The sequence below is a fragment of the Solanum lycopersicum genome, chromosome 3 (assembly GCF_036512215.1).
Source record: "Solanum lycopersicum chromosome 3, SLM_r2.1".
Taxonomy (NCBI): Eukaryota; Viridiplantae; Streptophyta; class Magnoliopsida; order Solanales; family Solanaceae; genus Solanum; species Solanum lycopersicum.
In genome coordinates, this window is record NC_090802.1 from 61618848 (window position 1) to 61636135 (window position 17288).

The 17288-nt window shown below is 31.8% G+C and overlaps 2 protein-coding genes and 1 non-coding gene across 4 annotated transcripts; all 3 read left to right on the top strand.

Annotated features, from left to right (window-relative positions):
- The first annotated feature begins 8275 nt into the window (after nt 1–8275).
- On the top strand, nt 8276–8367 carry MIR482a (microRNA MIR482a). Its single transcript, NR_108009.1, is given in 1 exon segment — nt 8276–8367. It is a non-coding gene; the product is annotated as a microRNA MIR482a (primary transcript).
- A 4048-nt stretch (nt 8368–12415) lies between these two features.
- On the top strand, nt 12416–14412 carry LOC101260415 (COBRA-like protein 4). The gene is made up of 6 exons (XM_019213065.3): nt 12416–12695; nt 12794–12873; nt 12942–13398; nt 13473–13620; nt 13692–13927; nt 14024–14412. Exons 1-6 carry the CDS (start codon nt 12638–12640, stop codon nt 14248–14250), a joined length of 1206 nt encoding a protein of 401 aa, XP_019068610.1. The 5' UTR covers nt 12416–12637; the 3' UTR covers nt 14251–14412.
- Nucleotides 14413–14422: 10 nt separating this feature from the next.
- Nucleotides 14423–17091, top strand: LOC101260119 (COBRA-like protein 4). Of its 2 annotated transcripts, none has more exons than XM_026030099.2 (6): nt 14423–14553; nt 15340–15419; nt 15491–15947; nt 16028–16175; nt 16252–16529; nt 16606–17091. In XM_026030099.2, the coding sequence occupies exons 2-6, from the start codon at nt 15393–15395 to the stop codon at nt 16887–16889; spliced, it is 1194 nt and encodes a 397-aa protein (XP_025885884.1). In that variant the 5' UTR covers nt 14423–14553; nt 15340–15392; the 3' UTR covers nt 16890–17091. The 2 variants fall into 2 exon arrangements, with proteins under 2 accessions (XP_025885884.1, XP_004236068.1); XM_004236020.5 differs by lacking the exon at nt 14423–14553 and adding an exon at nt 14945–15255.
- The last annotated feature ends 197 nt before the right edge of the window (nt 17092–17288 follow it).

Consider the following 17288-nt stretch of genomic DNA (forward strand, 5'->3'; position numbering starts at 1 on the left):
ATTGGTATTTTAAAGACAAAATGAGTAAGAATACTAACGAATCAGCTGGGCGGGAATTGAATCATAAAAGTGTTAGATGCGCATGTCAGATTCTGAATTCAATTGTTAGAGATGGAATTACTCATTTTGAATCTGAAATTAAGAAAATAAGAAGAGCGATGCGTTATATTATATGTTGTAGTTATAGAAATACAGAATTTAGCAGAAGGTGTTTAGCTGATAAACACATAATGAAATCTCAAATACTTGATATTCCGACTAGATGGAATACTACTTATGATATGTTGGTCCGCGCTTTGAAACAGAAAGATATTCTTACAGAAGCTTTCAATGAAGCTATTGTTGCTGATGCTGCTGACGATGATGAAATTAAATCTATGAATAATGATGATTATTATGAAAAGACTGACATAAATTGGAATATCTGTGAAGTGTTGGTTGATTGTTTACAAAAGTTTCATAGTGCCGTTTCACATTTTTCTGGTTCTTATAATCCTACCTGTAATTCCGTACTTGTTTATTTGAGTGACATATCTTCGATATTCTTAAAATATAAGGATAATCTATTCTTTAGTGAGTTTTTGCCTGATATGAAAGCTGAATTTATCAAACATTTTATCCCTGTACATCCTATATATTTACTTGGTGCACTGCTAGACCCTATGATGAAATTAGAGCATATAGAAATGTCATTGAAATGTTTATATCAGAATTTGGATTTGAACTATGGTGAAAAAGATTTGTGTTCTCATAAAGATGATTTATTGAAATTAGCTAATAAGATTTATTCAGGTTATGAAGTTGCAGCTGAACCCAAACAGGCCCCAATTGCTCCTAGCTCTTCTGCTTCATCAACAACATCTAAGCGTTTTCCAGGTTGCGAATTTTGGAAACAACAAGTTGTAATGTCACATGAATCGAAACGATCAGCTAATTCTAATGAGCTGAGTGTGTATCTGGAGCAACAATATGATATTGATGAGTCTGAATTTGATCTACTAGCATGGTGGAAAGGGAACACGAAGAAGTTTCCGTTACTTTCAAGAATGGCACGTGATGTACTAGCAGTTCCTGTGTCTACTATTTCGCTAGAGAAAGTGTTTAAACAGGATGAGGTGCAAATATGGGAGAAAGAGGACTTATTGGGTGATGAATCGGTTGAAAGGACAGAGTGTTTGAAAGATTGGATTAGAGCAGAACGAAGAATGCAAGGACAAGAGGAGATAGACGAGGATTTTCTACAGGCTCTTGAGATGGATTTTGAAGAAAAATGTAACATGACAGATGAAGTTCCTCAGTTTACAGAGGCCGAAGTTAAGGAGCATCTTTCCAAACTTCACTAAATTTGTACTTGCTAAGAATTTCACTTGCCTTGTATCCAGTAACTTTGCAATAGCCCTTTTGGGCAATTATTTTTGAATATATATGACGTCTCATCATGGAGAAATAAATTATTCATGTATTCACAAACGTCCTCTTGGATGTGTTGGAGAAAGTTTTATTAAAAAATACTTTTGAACCGATGAAAGCAACATTACTAGTAATTTATAGAAGTATTTCTTTTGATTCTACTTTGGCTTGGGGAATGCACACAGTGCGACTTTTCGACAGTGCATTTGGATTTAATCGGACAACAAAAAAAGAAGTCTTCATAACAAGCCAAAGTCAACTCCATCTTTTACTACTGCAGAAGATAAGCTGCTCTTGTATTTCATCATGGAGTCCAACATTTTTTGGAACTCATATACATTTATGCTTCTTGTGCAGGTACTGCAATTTAATCCCAACATTAGCTCTCTCAACATGCAAAATTCATGCTTGATAGCTTCTGTATATAGTCTAATTGGAAGTTTTTTACTTGTAACTGCAGCTGCCTATGACGCATTGGATCCAAAGGGAAACATAACAATCAAATGGGATTTGATTTTTTGGACCCATGATAGTTATGCTTGGAACTATTATTACTAGTTTGAGATTTTAAAGTTGATGAATTTTTCGAATTTCAGGCAGTAGTGACAATGAACAATTTCCAAATGTATCGTCCAATTATGAGCCCTGGATGGACATGGGCAAAGAATGAGGTGATTTGGGCCATGATGGGAGTACATGGGCAAAGAATGAGGTGATTTGGGCCATGATGGGAGTACAAGCTACAGATCAAGGGGATTGTTCAAAGGTCCGAGGCATTATTCCTCACAGCTGTGAGAAAAAGCCTTCAATTGTGTTGATTTGCTGCCTAATACCCCTTAAAACCAACAAATTGCTAACTGCTGCACGGGCAGTGTTATGGCATCTATGGGAACGGACCCTTCTGCTGCTCACTCTGCATTTCAGATATGTGTAGGATCTGCTGGGAATACAAACAAACACTACAGTGAAACTTCCCAAAAATTTCACTTTGGTCGCTCCAGGTGGTGGCTATACTTGTGGTCCTGCTAAAATCATCCGCCCCACTCAATTCGTAACAAATGATGGTCGACGAGTGACACAGGCTATGAGTAAAGTTTTATTTTCCACACAAGTTTGGAAGTAAATAATGAACTATACGCAGTTACATGGAGAGTGACTCTCAGTTCTTAGCCGCTCCAAAACCAACATGCTGTGTATCACCCCTTGTCCTTTGTGTTCTTGTGGCTGCCGCAACAGTAGCAACTGTGTCAGGTAAGATTTTAGTTCATATCTTCAATTAGTACTAGTAGTAGTAATAGTTTCTCTGTTATGAATGTGCTGATGCAAGTGAAAATTGGCCCTAGCTATAACCGAGCAATGCACAAAATGTGTCCTATTAATGTGCATTGGCATGTTAAATCAAACTACAACAAGATTGATTGGAGTGTGAAGATGACCATCACAAACTTCAACTATACACAGTGGACACTTGTCGTTCAACATCCAAACCTCAACAACGTGACTCATGTTTCCAGTTTTGTTTTATAAACCGTTCATTAGGCTGATGATATTTTAACTATGCAGATGACACAACCTTGTTTTATGGGAGAAAGCCATATAATTCATATCCTTATGCAAGCTGGACCAAAGGGAAATAGGCACTCAGATTTAACACTTGAGAAGGATGGTAAAACAATTGCACTAAAGAACCCTCAGAGGGCGTATTTCAATGGAAATCTGTGTGTGATGCCATCTCCTGAATCTTATCCATTTCTTCCAAATTCCGCCGGCACCATATAATCCAACTCTGGTTGTTCTGTTGTGGTAATTACTGATAAACAGGAATGTACTAATAAGTTTTACAATATGCACTTCACGACAAGATTTGTGAAGACTAATGAATCAAATCGTGCAAGAATTGAAGCATCGTTGTGTTAAATGTCTGTTATCATATTCTGTGTGGTTTGCAGGCTATCACAGTGACAGTGGGGTTTGTCCAATGTGCACAAAGTGCTCATAACAGAATGCTCACCCGAACAACAGAGGTTGTAGTGACTGGAAATTTAGTCCGTCTTATATGGATTTGGACAAACCTCCCCTCATAAGCAAATTTTTCGGAATGAGTTAGGCCTAGATATAATATCTTAACATGATATCGGAGCGAGGCCCATCCCAAGTTGTTGTTCATGCTTTCTTTTGGATGGGAATTTGATCTTGGACTTGAACAAACCTTTCCCTTTTGAGTTGAGTTAGATTCAGGTGTCTTATCTTAACAATTAAATTATGAAAAGGTAGTATGACTTTTTAATTGTTCCATAAATAACACTGAGAACATAGGCGAATTTATCGAGCTTGGACACGGACTTTGAAATCAAATGGTGTCCGTGAGTTTTCAGAGTCTGCAACAGCTATTGATCTTTACACTGAATTAAGTCAATTTGATAGGTAAAAAACACTCATTCCTATATTATATCAAGATTAAAGATATTATATGGATAGCTGTATTATATTATGGCATGTCTTTTTATTGGCTTATTCGAATTGGGGAAGGTCTCCATTGCATGCACTTGAGACCGACAATCCAAGCGGTGGCCTAACAATCCATTTCCCTACTGATTTTCCAATTTCCACCAAACAAATTTTAAGAGACTTTTGGCTTAAAAACAAGTGTTTGGAACCCTTTTTCTTATATTATAAATATAAAATATTATAAAAATTATTTTAATTTAAGATGAATGTGTTTTAAATAAGATAAAAACTTTTGTAATTTTCTTTTTTGTAAAAAAAAAAATAGACTGAACGAACGGAGGAAGTAGTAGATCCAAGGCACCGCCACCAGACGCCAGAAAGACCAGATGACTTGTTTGTTGACAAGAAAACAAAAGGAGCTGACTTGTAATGAATGGGGTTGGAGTGTTAGAGTCCCAAGTAAAATCAGCTCACTCCACTTGAGTAAAGCAGGTTCCCTAAAATTTAGGCGGGTTATAATGAATTAATATAACACAATTGAATTAAAATTCAATTTAAATTTGTTTGGATAAAAATGAATTTAAATTAAATACTATAGTTATAGTTTATTTAATTGTAGTTCACAACAAACATCTCCTTGTTTTTTTATCTGATTCGATATACAATTAACTATTTTCGATATACAATTAGTCATTTTATATATATCAATATAAAATGTGTTTGTGTTTGTATAAAGCGATAGATACAAATAAATATATTTTCATCTTCTATACTTATAATTATACAGATACAGATCTTATTATACAAATTATAATTGTATAAATGAATTTATACAATTATACAAAATTGAATAGTTGAAGCGAACTATGAAAATTAAAATCTATAGCAATTATAAATATTAAAAAATTCTTCTCCGTCAATAAATACTTTTGTCCCAAAAATAACTTGCAATATAATTAAATAAGATAAAGAAATTCAAAACAATTTTTTTATATCTATTAGAAATAGAACATTTTGTCTTGGTCGAAGATTCTAATTAGTGTAACAAAAATCAAAACCTCAACACTAACAAACAAAAAACCAAGCTTTATCTCAAAATTTAATGAAAAAATGTCAACCTTATCAACTATACAGTATACAATATATATATATATATATATTATATACATAAGTAGGTAGCCAAGTCCCTTATCAAACATGACTCTTCCTAAATGCCATACAAAAAATGTTACAACTTAATAAAGGCTTCCACAGCTAAACTGAAATGGGAGTTGAGCCCAACAAAAACTTTTGGGAATGGGTGGGTCGGTAAGCTTTTCCTTTTTTATATGTGTTCCCTTAGCTTACCAATTCCACCCATTCCTATGGGTTTTTGGGCTTTTATCCTTTTTCTCTCGCTGTTATCTATTATTCATTGAGATTTTTATAGAAATAACTATTCGGATTCAATGTAAATTGTTGATCTAAATGACTTGTTATTGTATTAAAGAAAAGAAATTTTTTAAAAAATTAACTCTTCCAATTTGTATGTACCCTTAATAACATGTTATAGTTATGAAAGAGATGTCATTATGACAGACTTAAAATCATAAGTTTAAAGGATATTTTTTAACAACGTTATTCATATGATATAATGGTTAAATATGTTAGTTTATGATAATTATATGTTGTTTTATGTAACAATATATATAAAGGCATAAATGTTTATATTGTAACTTTAGTTTATGAAACACTTTGAAGACATTTGGAGGACGCTTGAGTGAATAACTAAAGCTCACATTTCTTGTAATTGTATTGGGTTATATACTTTCATCTTTTAATATTATTTATTATTTGCTCTTGTTTTAAATAATTTGCCTTTATTAACATGTTGTAGTTATGATAAATATGTTCAGTATAATAAGTTTAAAAGGGTTCCAAGACAAAAAGATTTTTTTTATTGAATTTTGTGCATATCAAGTCAACAATTATATTTGCTTAATTCCAATTTGCTTGTGGGAATATGTATATATATACAGTTTATTTATATTTTAAGCCGCACTTTAAGCCCCCGATTACCTTGAGTCTGCCCTAACATGAGTCCCACGTTACATTCAGTAGACGAATATTCTGAGGATATTCTTATACATGTGCTTAATCAAAATCTGATATATATATATATATATATATATATATATATATATATATATATATATATATATATATATATATATAAGATTATGGTGTGTTTTTGACGTTAACTATAATTAAAATCAAATTTTTTAAGAATTTGAAAATATTTTTTCACTTTAAATTACTCACAGAAAAAGTCAAAAGAAGCTTCAATTTGTATTCATAATCAAACTCTACTTCAATTCTCAAATACTATTTTTCATTTTAAAAATAATTTTTTTTTAAAAAAAATTTGATGACAAAATATGATCGAACCCTAACTAATTTTCCATAGTTAGTAAAAGGGGACCAGAGTATTACTCAAGGCACGAATAGGCGTATGAGAATGCACTCGGGGTTATTTAATAGTAGCTGATTAGATAGTGAATTACTATCTCTGTCCATTTTTTTTAAAAAAAAAATTAAGTAAAATTATAAAAAAATTGATCAATATTTTATAATACATTTTTTTTATCATATTAATATGTGAAAAATAATTACTATTTATAGTATTTTTTGTATAGTTTTTAAAATATTTAAATTTTTAATTTAAAATATCAAATTAAAGTAATCTAATTTAACTTTAAAAATTAATCAAATTGACTTTCAAAAAATATAATATGACAAATAAAAATGAACAGATAAAATATTGATACTATTGTGTTTAATAATATTTTAATTACTATTTATAAGATTTAGCACATCAAGTATCATGTTTGATTACAATTTATAGTAATCTCTGATAATTGAGTAAAATATGTACTCCCGTCCTATTTTACATGATATCGTTAATTTAAAATTAGGCTTAAGTCATGTGAGGTCCTTTAAAGTTGTTCACACAATTCACTTAGACATCTCAACTAAAGCTTGTACCTATTAAACACTTCAACCATTTCAAATTTGAACATTTTTTGTATCTGACACATTGTTGTAATCCACACCCTTTAGGCGCGTGAAGGTATTAAATTGGACCTTTTTTTTTTTTTGAAAAAAACCTAATATTTCTTCATCTTTTTTGGCACTCCTTCCTACTATCTCTTCCTCTTATTTTCTCCGGATACTTAACTTTTTTTTAGCACAATTATTGTTATATTTTTGGCCCCATTGCCATTCGTATTAGGATTGATTGCACCACCATTGAAACCATCATTCTACCATTACTATCGTCATTTTCATTCATGTTTAATTTATAAAGACTTAAAATTTGGAGTTTGTATCTTTGCTGTTAATTTAGTAATTTAGTGTTAAATTGATGTCCAGTTGTTTGAATTTATTGGAGGATTTTTCTATCAATTATTAACTTTGCTCAAATTTTTATTGAAGTTATTTGATTTATTGTGAATGTGTTGTTTTGACTTTAAATTGATGTATATTGGCCTAATGTAAGGATGTTTTCTTCATCCAAAAAAGTTAATTGATTATGAAACATAAAAAGATCAAAATAATTCTATTTTTTTCTACAAATACAAATGAAATTTATAAATTTTTTGGAGAGATTTTTTCCCTCATCTTTCTCTACCTAAAAAACGAGATAAAGTAAAAAGTTATAATTAATAAAAAACTAATAAAAAGAAAAAATTGTCGGATAGAAGATAACATTGTGTAGAGAGAGGAAGGGTCACCATTAAAGGGGTTAGAGGAAAATGTATGTTTTGGGTTTCAGTGAAAGGCAGGGGAAGTAGGTGATTTAAGTTTAAGTTTTTCTTTTCATCTTTTTTACTTTAAAATATTTTTTTTTTTACTTTATAATATAATGTTTAAAATAACTTTGGATTAAAAAATAACACATGTCATTATTTAATTGATCAAATTGACATGTCAGCGCGATTGTATTTTACACACCCACTATTTTTAGTTTATTTTTTTTAAAAAAATGTTCAAATGGTTCGAATTCAAGATGTTAGAGGTATTAATAGGTATAAGATTTAATTGAGCGTCTAAGTAAATTATGTTAATAACTTTAAGAGCTACTTAAACCTTAAAATTATGATCTAAAACACTCAAATATCATTCCATAATTACAAAAGGATCAATCAATTATAAAAAAGTACGGAGTAACTTTTATTGCAAGAAGGTCCCCTCAATGGCTATCCATATGTGATGTGGAGTGGTCCAGCCTAATAACAACTCATCTTCCTACCTCTTTCTGCCGCACCACACTTTTTTCATGTTTTTTTTTTCTTATAAAAGGTCTCTTTTCTGCATTGTAATTCACATACACAAATTAGGTTCAGTTTAGCAGATCTGAAATTGGAGATGAGTTTTTCGAAAATCTATGGGGATCGGTGAGTTGGAAAGCTTTTCTTTTTCTTCTCTTGTGATTAGCTTTCCAATTCCACCCATTCCTATGGTTTTTCGGTATTCTCTCCCTTTTCGAATGCTATCGATCGATCAGGGGCACAGCCACCTTATAGCGGCGGAAAATTATATTCCTCTTTATGAGTCTATTTATATAAATTTTAAATTCTTTAATTGAAAATTCTGAATTCACTACTGCTATCATCAGGTAAATCTGACGTGAAGTTTCAAAATATTTACGCTGTTGAGATCTGAACTATCCTCCTTGAAACATGGATGGATTGATGCAGCTAAATCAGACGTCTATCATGATCTTTTTGTTCAGACCTCTCAATCTCAAATAAACATATCATCTAATTAAATTGACTAGGAAAACACTTTACAATAAGTATTTTTTTCTTTTTAATTTTCAATTGAACAATAACTGGCTTATAAAATTAATTTTCCGTGTATTGTTAAGACCTCTTCAGCAAACACATGTTTCCTTCTCTAAGAAAAATAGATACTCAGTAATCAAAATGTGAGAGTTTGACCAGCAATAGTAATATTCTCCTCTTGGGATACGAAAGGGAAAGTGTCGTTTTGGTTATGAGATATGGTATTATGATATGATATGAAATGATATCATAATATAAAATAATGAGATAAAATTAAAATTTTATTTGGATATGCGATATGAAATTTTTGTGTTGGTATATTTTCTAATAAACATAAAAATTTCATAAGATGTAATACTACAGAAATAGTCCTAATTATTTATTCAATCTTATATAAAATTATAAAATTGCATGATAAATTATTATAAAGTTATTTGTTCTTCACTTAAATAATTATTTCATATAATTTTGATTTATCAAACTTTAACTCAATAAAAAAAATTAAACATAAATTATAGTACTCTAGTCTTTAATATAATTCTCTCACATAATATGAACAATTTTTTCACGTTGAACATGTATTTTCCAATCATGGTAGAAGTAATAAATTAGGTGTTGGAGTAAATGAAAAGAACATATTTATTACTCAACAATTAATTAGTGTGAGTTAAAGTGACTATATATTGGTGAAAACGATAAATTTTATATCGGTGTGAATAATAAATTTTAAAAAGTAATAATATGATTATAAATTCCATTTACATATGACATAAATGGTTAGTACGTCTAAATGTAATGTTGTTTTAACAAATATAAACATGTTGATCAATTTTCGAATTATATCATGAGATTTGGAGAATATGGAAACACATATCATGATATGATATCATGAGACAGAATCAACGTAAAATTGCTTTTCCAAACGCTAATTCTATCTCACGATTTCATATAGTGATGGTATCGCAGGATCAAACGCCTACTAAATATGCAAAAGATCGCTTTGCAAGTTTCTATAAGCTGTTAAAAGAAAGAATTTTGAAACTTATCGTTTAAAATCAAAGACAAAAACTTGTATAGTTATAAATCATTTTATTAAAGTGAAAATGAACATATCAAAATTAAATTACATATAATTTTTTTTGAAACGGATTAAAAAAAATAAGTCACATAAAATGAGATAAGATAGATGCCGCGTTTTCATCGGAAGAGAGGGTGATTCAGAAGACCCGTAGGAAGACTAAAAGTGGAATCATCAGTAGAAAAAGTTTACACTGTGTGGCCTCTTCGGTGGGCCCATATTTTGTTGTAGCCATTGATTGGCAATTGGACTATTTTGACCTTGTACTTTTTTACATTCGTATGCAATTGGACTATTTTGACCTTGTACCTTTTTTGTTTCGACATTGGGGACCGTCTCCTTTATTAGCGCTTATTGAATAATTGAGTTCCTCAATCTTCGAATAGTATGATGATTTTTTTGGGCTTTTGTATCGATTATTATCACCGTTAAAAGTTTAGTTTTTTTATAATAAATCTTAATTGACAATATTTAGATGGAAGGATTGATCTCACGTGGCTTATCAAGTCAATAAAAATAAATCTCTTAGGATAACAATAGGAGCATTTTTTATTCCAAAATGTAACGAAGGGTACAAGTAGTTTATTTCACATAGTTCAGAGGTAATTTTGACCTTTTTCCGAAAATTAAATTATTGAAACAAATCAAAGTTTTTATATATTTGGTATGATATTCAAGAATAAAATTTTAAAATTATGGTATTCGAATTTAATTAAGGTATGGAATATTAGTACTATTTGGTATCCTATATTTCCTAAATATCGAATTATTTACTTTGAAGATCGTATATTAACATGTCCATTACTCATCAGTATGAATCTAAAGAGAAAGTTAAAGAATAAACATTAACAACTTAAATATATGTCTTTTAGTTATATCAATTTATTTTTCTTGATGTCTTCTTACTTGTTGATCTTTTATTATATTTTGTCTCCACGTAAAAAAATAGAATTGATTGAAGAAATAGTGTTAATTTTGTAATACAATCGACTACAATTCCAATACGATATTATCGAATACCATATTAAATTGAAGTTTAATTTATCAATTATCGAAATTAGAATTTAAAATTTTGATATTTGATATCTACTACCAATCATCAAACAATTGAACTCTGTGATTCCCGATCAAAATATCGAAAGCTCACCGCAGGATTCATATAGTCATTTGGAAGGAGTTTTGTTTTTCAAATAATTTTGGAATATCTTTTGTGTGTTAGTATAGAAAAAATATCTTAGATTTTTATTAATATATTTGAATTTTAGTAGGGTTTTGCATATAAAATTGTGAAATTTCTTTTAAATATTAATATTTATTTGCAAGTTGAAAATGAGATTTAAAAATTAAAGTCATGTTTAGATATGAAACCAATTTGAATTGCCTTTAAATTTTGTATGTGATTTTGGTTTTGAAAATTTTCAAATTCGAATATTGTAACAATTCTATATCCAAACGAGCACTAAATAATCATCCGATGAAGTGTGTTATTTTTATATCTGAATTTAAATTAATGAGGTCTCAATTATTAATTATCTTTTAAATTTTATATCAAGTCAAATAGTGTCACATAAATTAGAATGAATGAAGTACTACATAGTCTGATGGTTTGCTCTCTAGAATTAAATTAACAATTTATTATGTATGAAGGATTTGTGACAAACTTTGATGATCTTCAAATTATAGCTTACTTTATCCTCTAATTATTAGCTCTTCAAGCCTGATCTCTTCATCTTCTCAACACTTGCTGGCTCTTGGAATTGTTCAAGTGAAATGTCTTTGACTTCTATTATGAGTTATAGGAGTTTATTATGAAGAAATGTCATAAATAGTTCCTAAACTATTAAAATAGATATAAAATAATTCCTTAGCTATATAGTTTATCGAATTTAGTTTTTTAACTGTTCAAAATATTATAAAGTTTGATCCTTTTACGAGACTTTTTCTAAAGAAAAATAAAAAGACCAATTCGGTGTAGTTCAATTGAACAACGTAATGAGCATTATTACTGACTCCATTTTACTCTTTTTTTCAAGCCAACAGAATGATAATTTTACTTTATCATTTTCTGAATATAATTAATACAATGTTTTGAAAAATGTTATAGGAATAAGGATAAATTAGAAATAAAGTGTAAAATTATTATAAATTTTATAAATTAGACAAGTATTATTAGAAATCTATTTTTAGTATAGTGAACAAGTATTGTTGGACGAAGGGAGCATTTTGTTTGTGTTGTATTAATTTAGTACGAAATTTATGAAAACAATGAATACCTTTAAATCCCGTGATCTTAAATTAAAGATATGTAAAATATATCAAAATTTCAATTTTAAACATGTCATATGAAAAGTTGAAAGTACAATACTGTCAAGAAAAAAAGACGCATTCTTTTAAAATAGATCTAAAAAAAGTATGATAAACAAACTGAAAAAATAATTTCTTTTAAGACATGTATACTTTCTCCATTCCAATTTAGTTGTCATGTAAGATATATATATTACTTAATTTTGTTATTAGAGTGGTGTAAAGTTTTTTCCAAACAACTAAATAGGAACGAAGAGAATACAAAAAGTCTAAAGTCTTCGCTGCAAGTCAAAGTCAACTCTTTAATAGTTGTTTGACAATTGCATGCAGAGTATTTCTCTAGGAAGCTGCCTCAATGATTTCTTTATTCCATACTTCTGCATTTTCTACTTTCTATTTTTTTTTTGTTATTATTTATTATTAGTAGTATTTTTAAATAGATACAATGACATAGATATGAGCAATTGCATCTCAAACTAGGGAAAATATATTGATGTAACGAGATATTCTGTTGTGAAGACCGATAGATATTATAGAGAAGCTTAACATAATTTCTATTACACTATCCAACATGTCCTTGAACTCATATACCATAGTGTTTCTGTTTTTTGTGCTATGTTCTCGTTCAGGTAATTCATTATATTGTTGAAATGGAGATGTTTAGACCTTCTATTGCATTCATATTTTTTTTAAAATTGATTTTTTTAAAAAAAAATTCGAATTACAGCTGCATATGACGCATTGGATCCAAATGGAAATATAACAATCAAATGGGATGTGATATCTTGGACCCCTGATGGTTATGTGGTAAGTATAACTTGGAACTATTATTACTAGTTTGAGATTTTAAAGTTGATGAATTTTTCGAATTTCAGGCAGTAGTGACAATGAACAATTTCCAAATGTATCGTCCAATTGTGAGCCCTGGATGGACTTTAGGATGGACATGGGCAAAGAATGAGGTGATTTGGGCCATGATGGGAGCACAAGCTACAGATCAAGGGGATTGTTCAAAGTTCAGAGGCAACATTCCTCACAGCTGTGAGAAAAAGCCTGCAATTGTTGACTTGCTGCCAAATACCCCTTATAACCAGCAAATTGCTAACTGCTGTAAAGGCGGCGTTATAGCATCGATGGGAAAGGACTCTTCTGCTGCTCTTTCTGCATTTCAGATAGCCGTAGGCGCTGCTGGGACTACAAACAGGACAGTGAAACTTCCTAAAAATTTCACTTTTGTTGCTCCAGGTGGTGGCTATACTTGTGGTCCTGCTAAAATCATCCGTCCCACTCGTTTCATAACACCTGACGGTCGAAGAATAACACAGGCTATGAGTAAGTCTTTTAAACCATACATTGAAAGTAAATACTGTTTTCATAAGCCTGAAATCTTTCTGCTTAATATGCAGTGACATGGAGAGTGGTTTGCACTTACTCTCAGTTCATAGCATCCCCCAAACCGACATGTTGTGTCTCCTTGTCTTCTTTTCACAATGCAAGTGTCACCCCTTGTCCTTCGTGTTCTTGTGGCTGCCGTAAAAGTAGCAACTGTGTCATGTAAGATTATAGCTATAAAACCTTTGAACAATTCTCCTTCAACAGATCATAACTGAGAAGTGTAATCGCAGGAAAGGAGTAAATAAGCCAGTGCTGCAATGCACAAAACACATGTGCCCTGTCAACGTGCATTGGCATGTTAAATCAAACTACAACAAGTATTGGAATGTGAAGATGACCATCACAAACTTCAACTACCGATTCAACTATACACATTGGACACTCGTCGTTCAACATCCAAACCTCAACAAAGCAACTAAAGTTTCCAGCTTTGTATACAAGCCTCTCATGCCCAATTTATCAACCAGTAAGCTCCAAGTCCCTTTATTTGATTCATTAACAGAACAGACATATACTCGATCATTTCACCGTTCACCAGGCTGATGATATTTTAATAATGCAGATGATACAGCCTTGTTTTATGGGAGAAAGGCATATAATGATGTCCTGATGCAAGCTGGACCAAAAGGAAATGTCCACTCAGATTTAACACTTGAGAAGGACAGAAAAACACTTGCACTGAAGAAAGGTTGGGCTTTCCCTCGAAGGGTCTACTTCAACGGCAATCCTTGTGTGATGCCATCTCCTGAATCTTGCCCATATCTTCCAAATTCTGCCGGCGCCAAATAAAGAGCATTGTCCAACTCTGGTTGTTCTGTTTCTCTTGGTTTTCCTAGCTGATGGTTGTAACTAGTGATAAGTATTCACTATTCAAGAACAAAAAGTATTACAATGCACTTGACTATATCTAAAACTAGTCAAGTCTTTTATGAAAAATAAGGTTCTTATCCAGAGCACACTCCAATTTTCTTATAGATATTCAATGAGTGCTATAAAACGTTGATCAACCTGCTCTGACTTCAACTCGATAAACTAGTCCTGAATTGGTTCTGTTAGAGCAAATCAGTTTAAAGAAGCACAACTCTGAAGATGGTGAGTCGGTGTCATTCAAATTGTTAGCACATCCTTTGTTCACTTATTTAACAATGTTAAAAGCTCACTTGAAACACAATTACCCTGCTATTAACAATGCAGTACAAGAAATGATCTCAAAAAATAAGTTAAAAGGAAGACATAGTTTAACCACTGTTATCGATAATGACTGCTTAATATTCCCATCAAGTTAGGTTTTTTTTCACTGTTAGAGCTAGTAGGTTTGAAATTTTTGCTATATATAATCAAGAACAATTATGACTTAAAATGTACTGCAAAGGGACAGTTTTGCCTAGAGTGAACTCACTAATCAGAACTGATAATATATCCCACCTAGGAAAAGACTGCTTAGCTATTGTGTTTAAATGTCCCATTTCTCTTCCCCTTTCTCAACTTGATGGCCCTTTGAAAGGTACCAAAATAGGTGAGAGAGAATTATAGAGTGGAAGTGAAAAAATAATATTATGGCATAAAGCACCCAACAACCATTAGGTGTGGCATCATCATGATCAGCTAAAATTCCCTCTCTTTTAATACTCATAAGTTCATTCTTTTAGAAGAAAAAAAACATAAGATCCTTAAACATCAGATATACTATACTAAGGATGTTTCACAAAAAATTATCCTTAAACAAACTCTTATTTCCTCTAGCAAAGTTAACTTTTTTCGCAGTCGTCTTGTCTTCTGTTTTGCCTCATGCAGGTAAAGTACATGCTTATAGATAAGAATTTTTATCTTTTTGTGTTCCCACTATATATTATTTTTCTCTTCCTTTTGGATCTTCAGATGCTTTTGATCCATTGGATCCATTTGGTAATATCACAATAAAATGGGATGTCATGTCTTGGACACCAGATGGCTATGTGGTAAGTATCTTAATAATACTGATTGGGGCAAATGATTATATGAGTAGTAACAACCTGAAATATTTATCCAGGCTGTTGTAACGATGAATAATTTTCAAATGTATCGGCATATTATGAGCCCTGGATGGACTTTAGGATGGAACTGGCCAAAGAAAGAAGTGATATGGTCCATTGTGGGATCACAAACAACAGAGCAAGGTGATTGTTCTAAGTTTAAAGGAAATGTACCACATTGCTGCAAGAGGGATCCTGTACTTGTGGACTTGCTTCCTGGAGTTCCTTACAACCAACAGTTCAGCAACTGCTGTAAAGGTGGTGTTCTCGCGTCTTGGGGCGAAGATCCTTCTGAGTCGGTATCTTCCTTTCAGATTAGTGTTGGACTTGCTGGAACATCAAACAAGACAGTAAAACTACCGAAGAATTTCACTCTGCTTGGTCCAGGACCAGGCTACACTTGTGGCCCTGCAAAGATAGTTCCATCCACAGTTTTCCTCACTGCAGATCATAGGCGAAAAACTCAAGCATTGAGTAAGTTAACCTTTTTATGCTTTTGTTTTTTCCTCTGTTCATCGGTATTTTTATCAGGTTGATGTAATATCTACTTGCAGTGACATGGAATGTGACATGCACCTATTCACAGTTTCTGTCATCGAAGTACCCGAGTTGTTGTGTTTCTTTCTCAACTTTCTACAACGACACCATCACTCCTTGCCCGTCTTGTGCTTGTGGTTGCAACCATAAACACAACTGCATCATGTAGGTATCCTTTGCATACGTTGAGACTTTCCATCAACGTTTTCTAATTAGTCTACTGTGCATTTTGATGATGCAGGGGAGACTCCGAAAAACTGAAAAGAAAGGGAATTAACACTCCAAGAAAGAATAATGAACCACTACTGCAATGCACCCATCACATGTGCCCAATACGTGTGCATTGGCATGTAAAGCTCAATTACAAGGATTATTGGCGAGTCAAAATTGCTATCACTAACTTCAATTACAGGCAGAACCATACACATTGGACACTTGTGGCACAACATCCCAATCTCAACAATGTCACTCAAGTTTTCAGCTTCGACTACAAGCCTCTCGTGCCCTACCAATCCATTAGTGAGTGCATACTAAAGTGAATTTAATTTCTTTCTCAAGCTTGAACGGAACTTAACAATCATTTGTTTCTACACAGATGACACTGGCATGTTCTATGGTATGAAATTTTACAATGATCTCTTGATGGAAGCTGGACCTTCGGGGAACGTTCAGTCTGAGGTGCTTATGCAAAAGGATAAGAATACATTCACACTGAAGTCAGGATGGGGATTTCCCCGGAGAGTCTACTTTAATGGAGATGAATGCAAACTTCCACCACCAGATTCATACCCAATTTTACCCAACTCTGCTGAAAAAGGACCATTTTCATTTTCAAACACTGCAATTTGCACTATTTTGATGATTTTCCTCACTTGGTAATGGATAAAACCATTTGATGGCAGCAACATATATTCTACTGGTGCTTCTGATGACATTTAGATTGTCTTCCATCAACAAGAGTTTGCTTAGGTTGTTATATATTGTATGCATGCAGAGAGAATAGTGAAATGGAAACTTGTTCATTTTATTGTATAACTAGAGATAAAATTTTCCTTATATATAAGATTTTTGTTTTCATATATAAGAAGTTCTCTGAAGAATACTCAATAGAGTACATCAAAATTCTCAGTCTAGTGCACCAACACACCAGTACAATGTATATATTGAACCTCGAGCAATCGAACTGGAACACACCAAGTCAATGGTTACATCTACAAAATCACAAGTAAACCTTCACATTTTGGAACCTCAGGGTGATGTTGCCGAAGTTATGCTTTT

Bases quoted from the DNA above. Each gene is read 5' to 3' on its own strand.
- LOC101260119 (XM_004236020.5), top strand. From the start codon at position 15,159: ATGTTTCACAAAAAATTATCCTTAAACAAACTCTTATTTCCTCTAGCA. The intron at 15,256-15,339 runs GTAAAGTACATG...TTGGATCTTCAG, and splicing joins TTCTGTTTTGCCTCATGCAG to ATGCTTTTGATCCATTGGAT. The intron at 16,176-16,251 runs GTAGGTATCCTT...TTGATGATGCAG, and splicing joins CATAAACACAACTGCATCAT to GGGAGACTCCGAAAAACTGA.
- LOC101260415 (XM_019213065.3), top strand. From the start codon at position 12,638: ATGTCCTTGAACTCATATACCATAGTGTTTCTGTTTTTTGTGCTATGT. The intron at 13,621-13,691 runs GTAAGATTATAG...GTGTAATCGCAG, and splicing joins AAAAGTAGCAACTGTGTCAT to GAAAGGAGTAAATAAGCCAG. The intron at 13,928-14,023 runs GTAAGCTCCAAG...TTAATAATGCAG, and splicing joins CATGCCCAATTTATCAACCA to ATGATACAGCCTTGTTTTAT.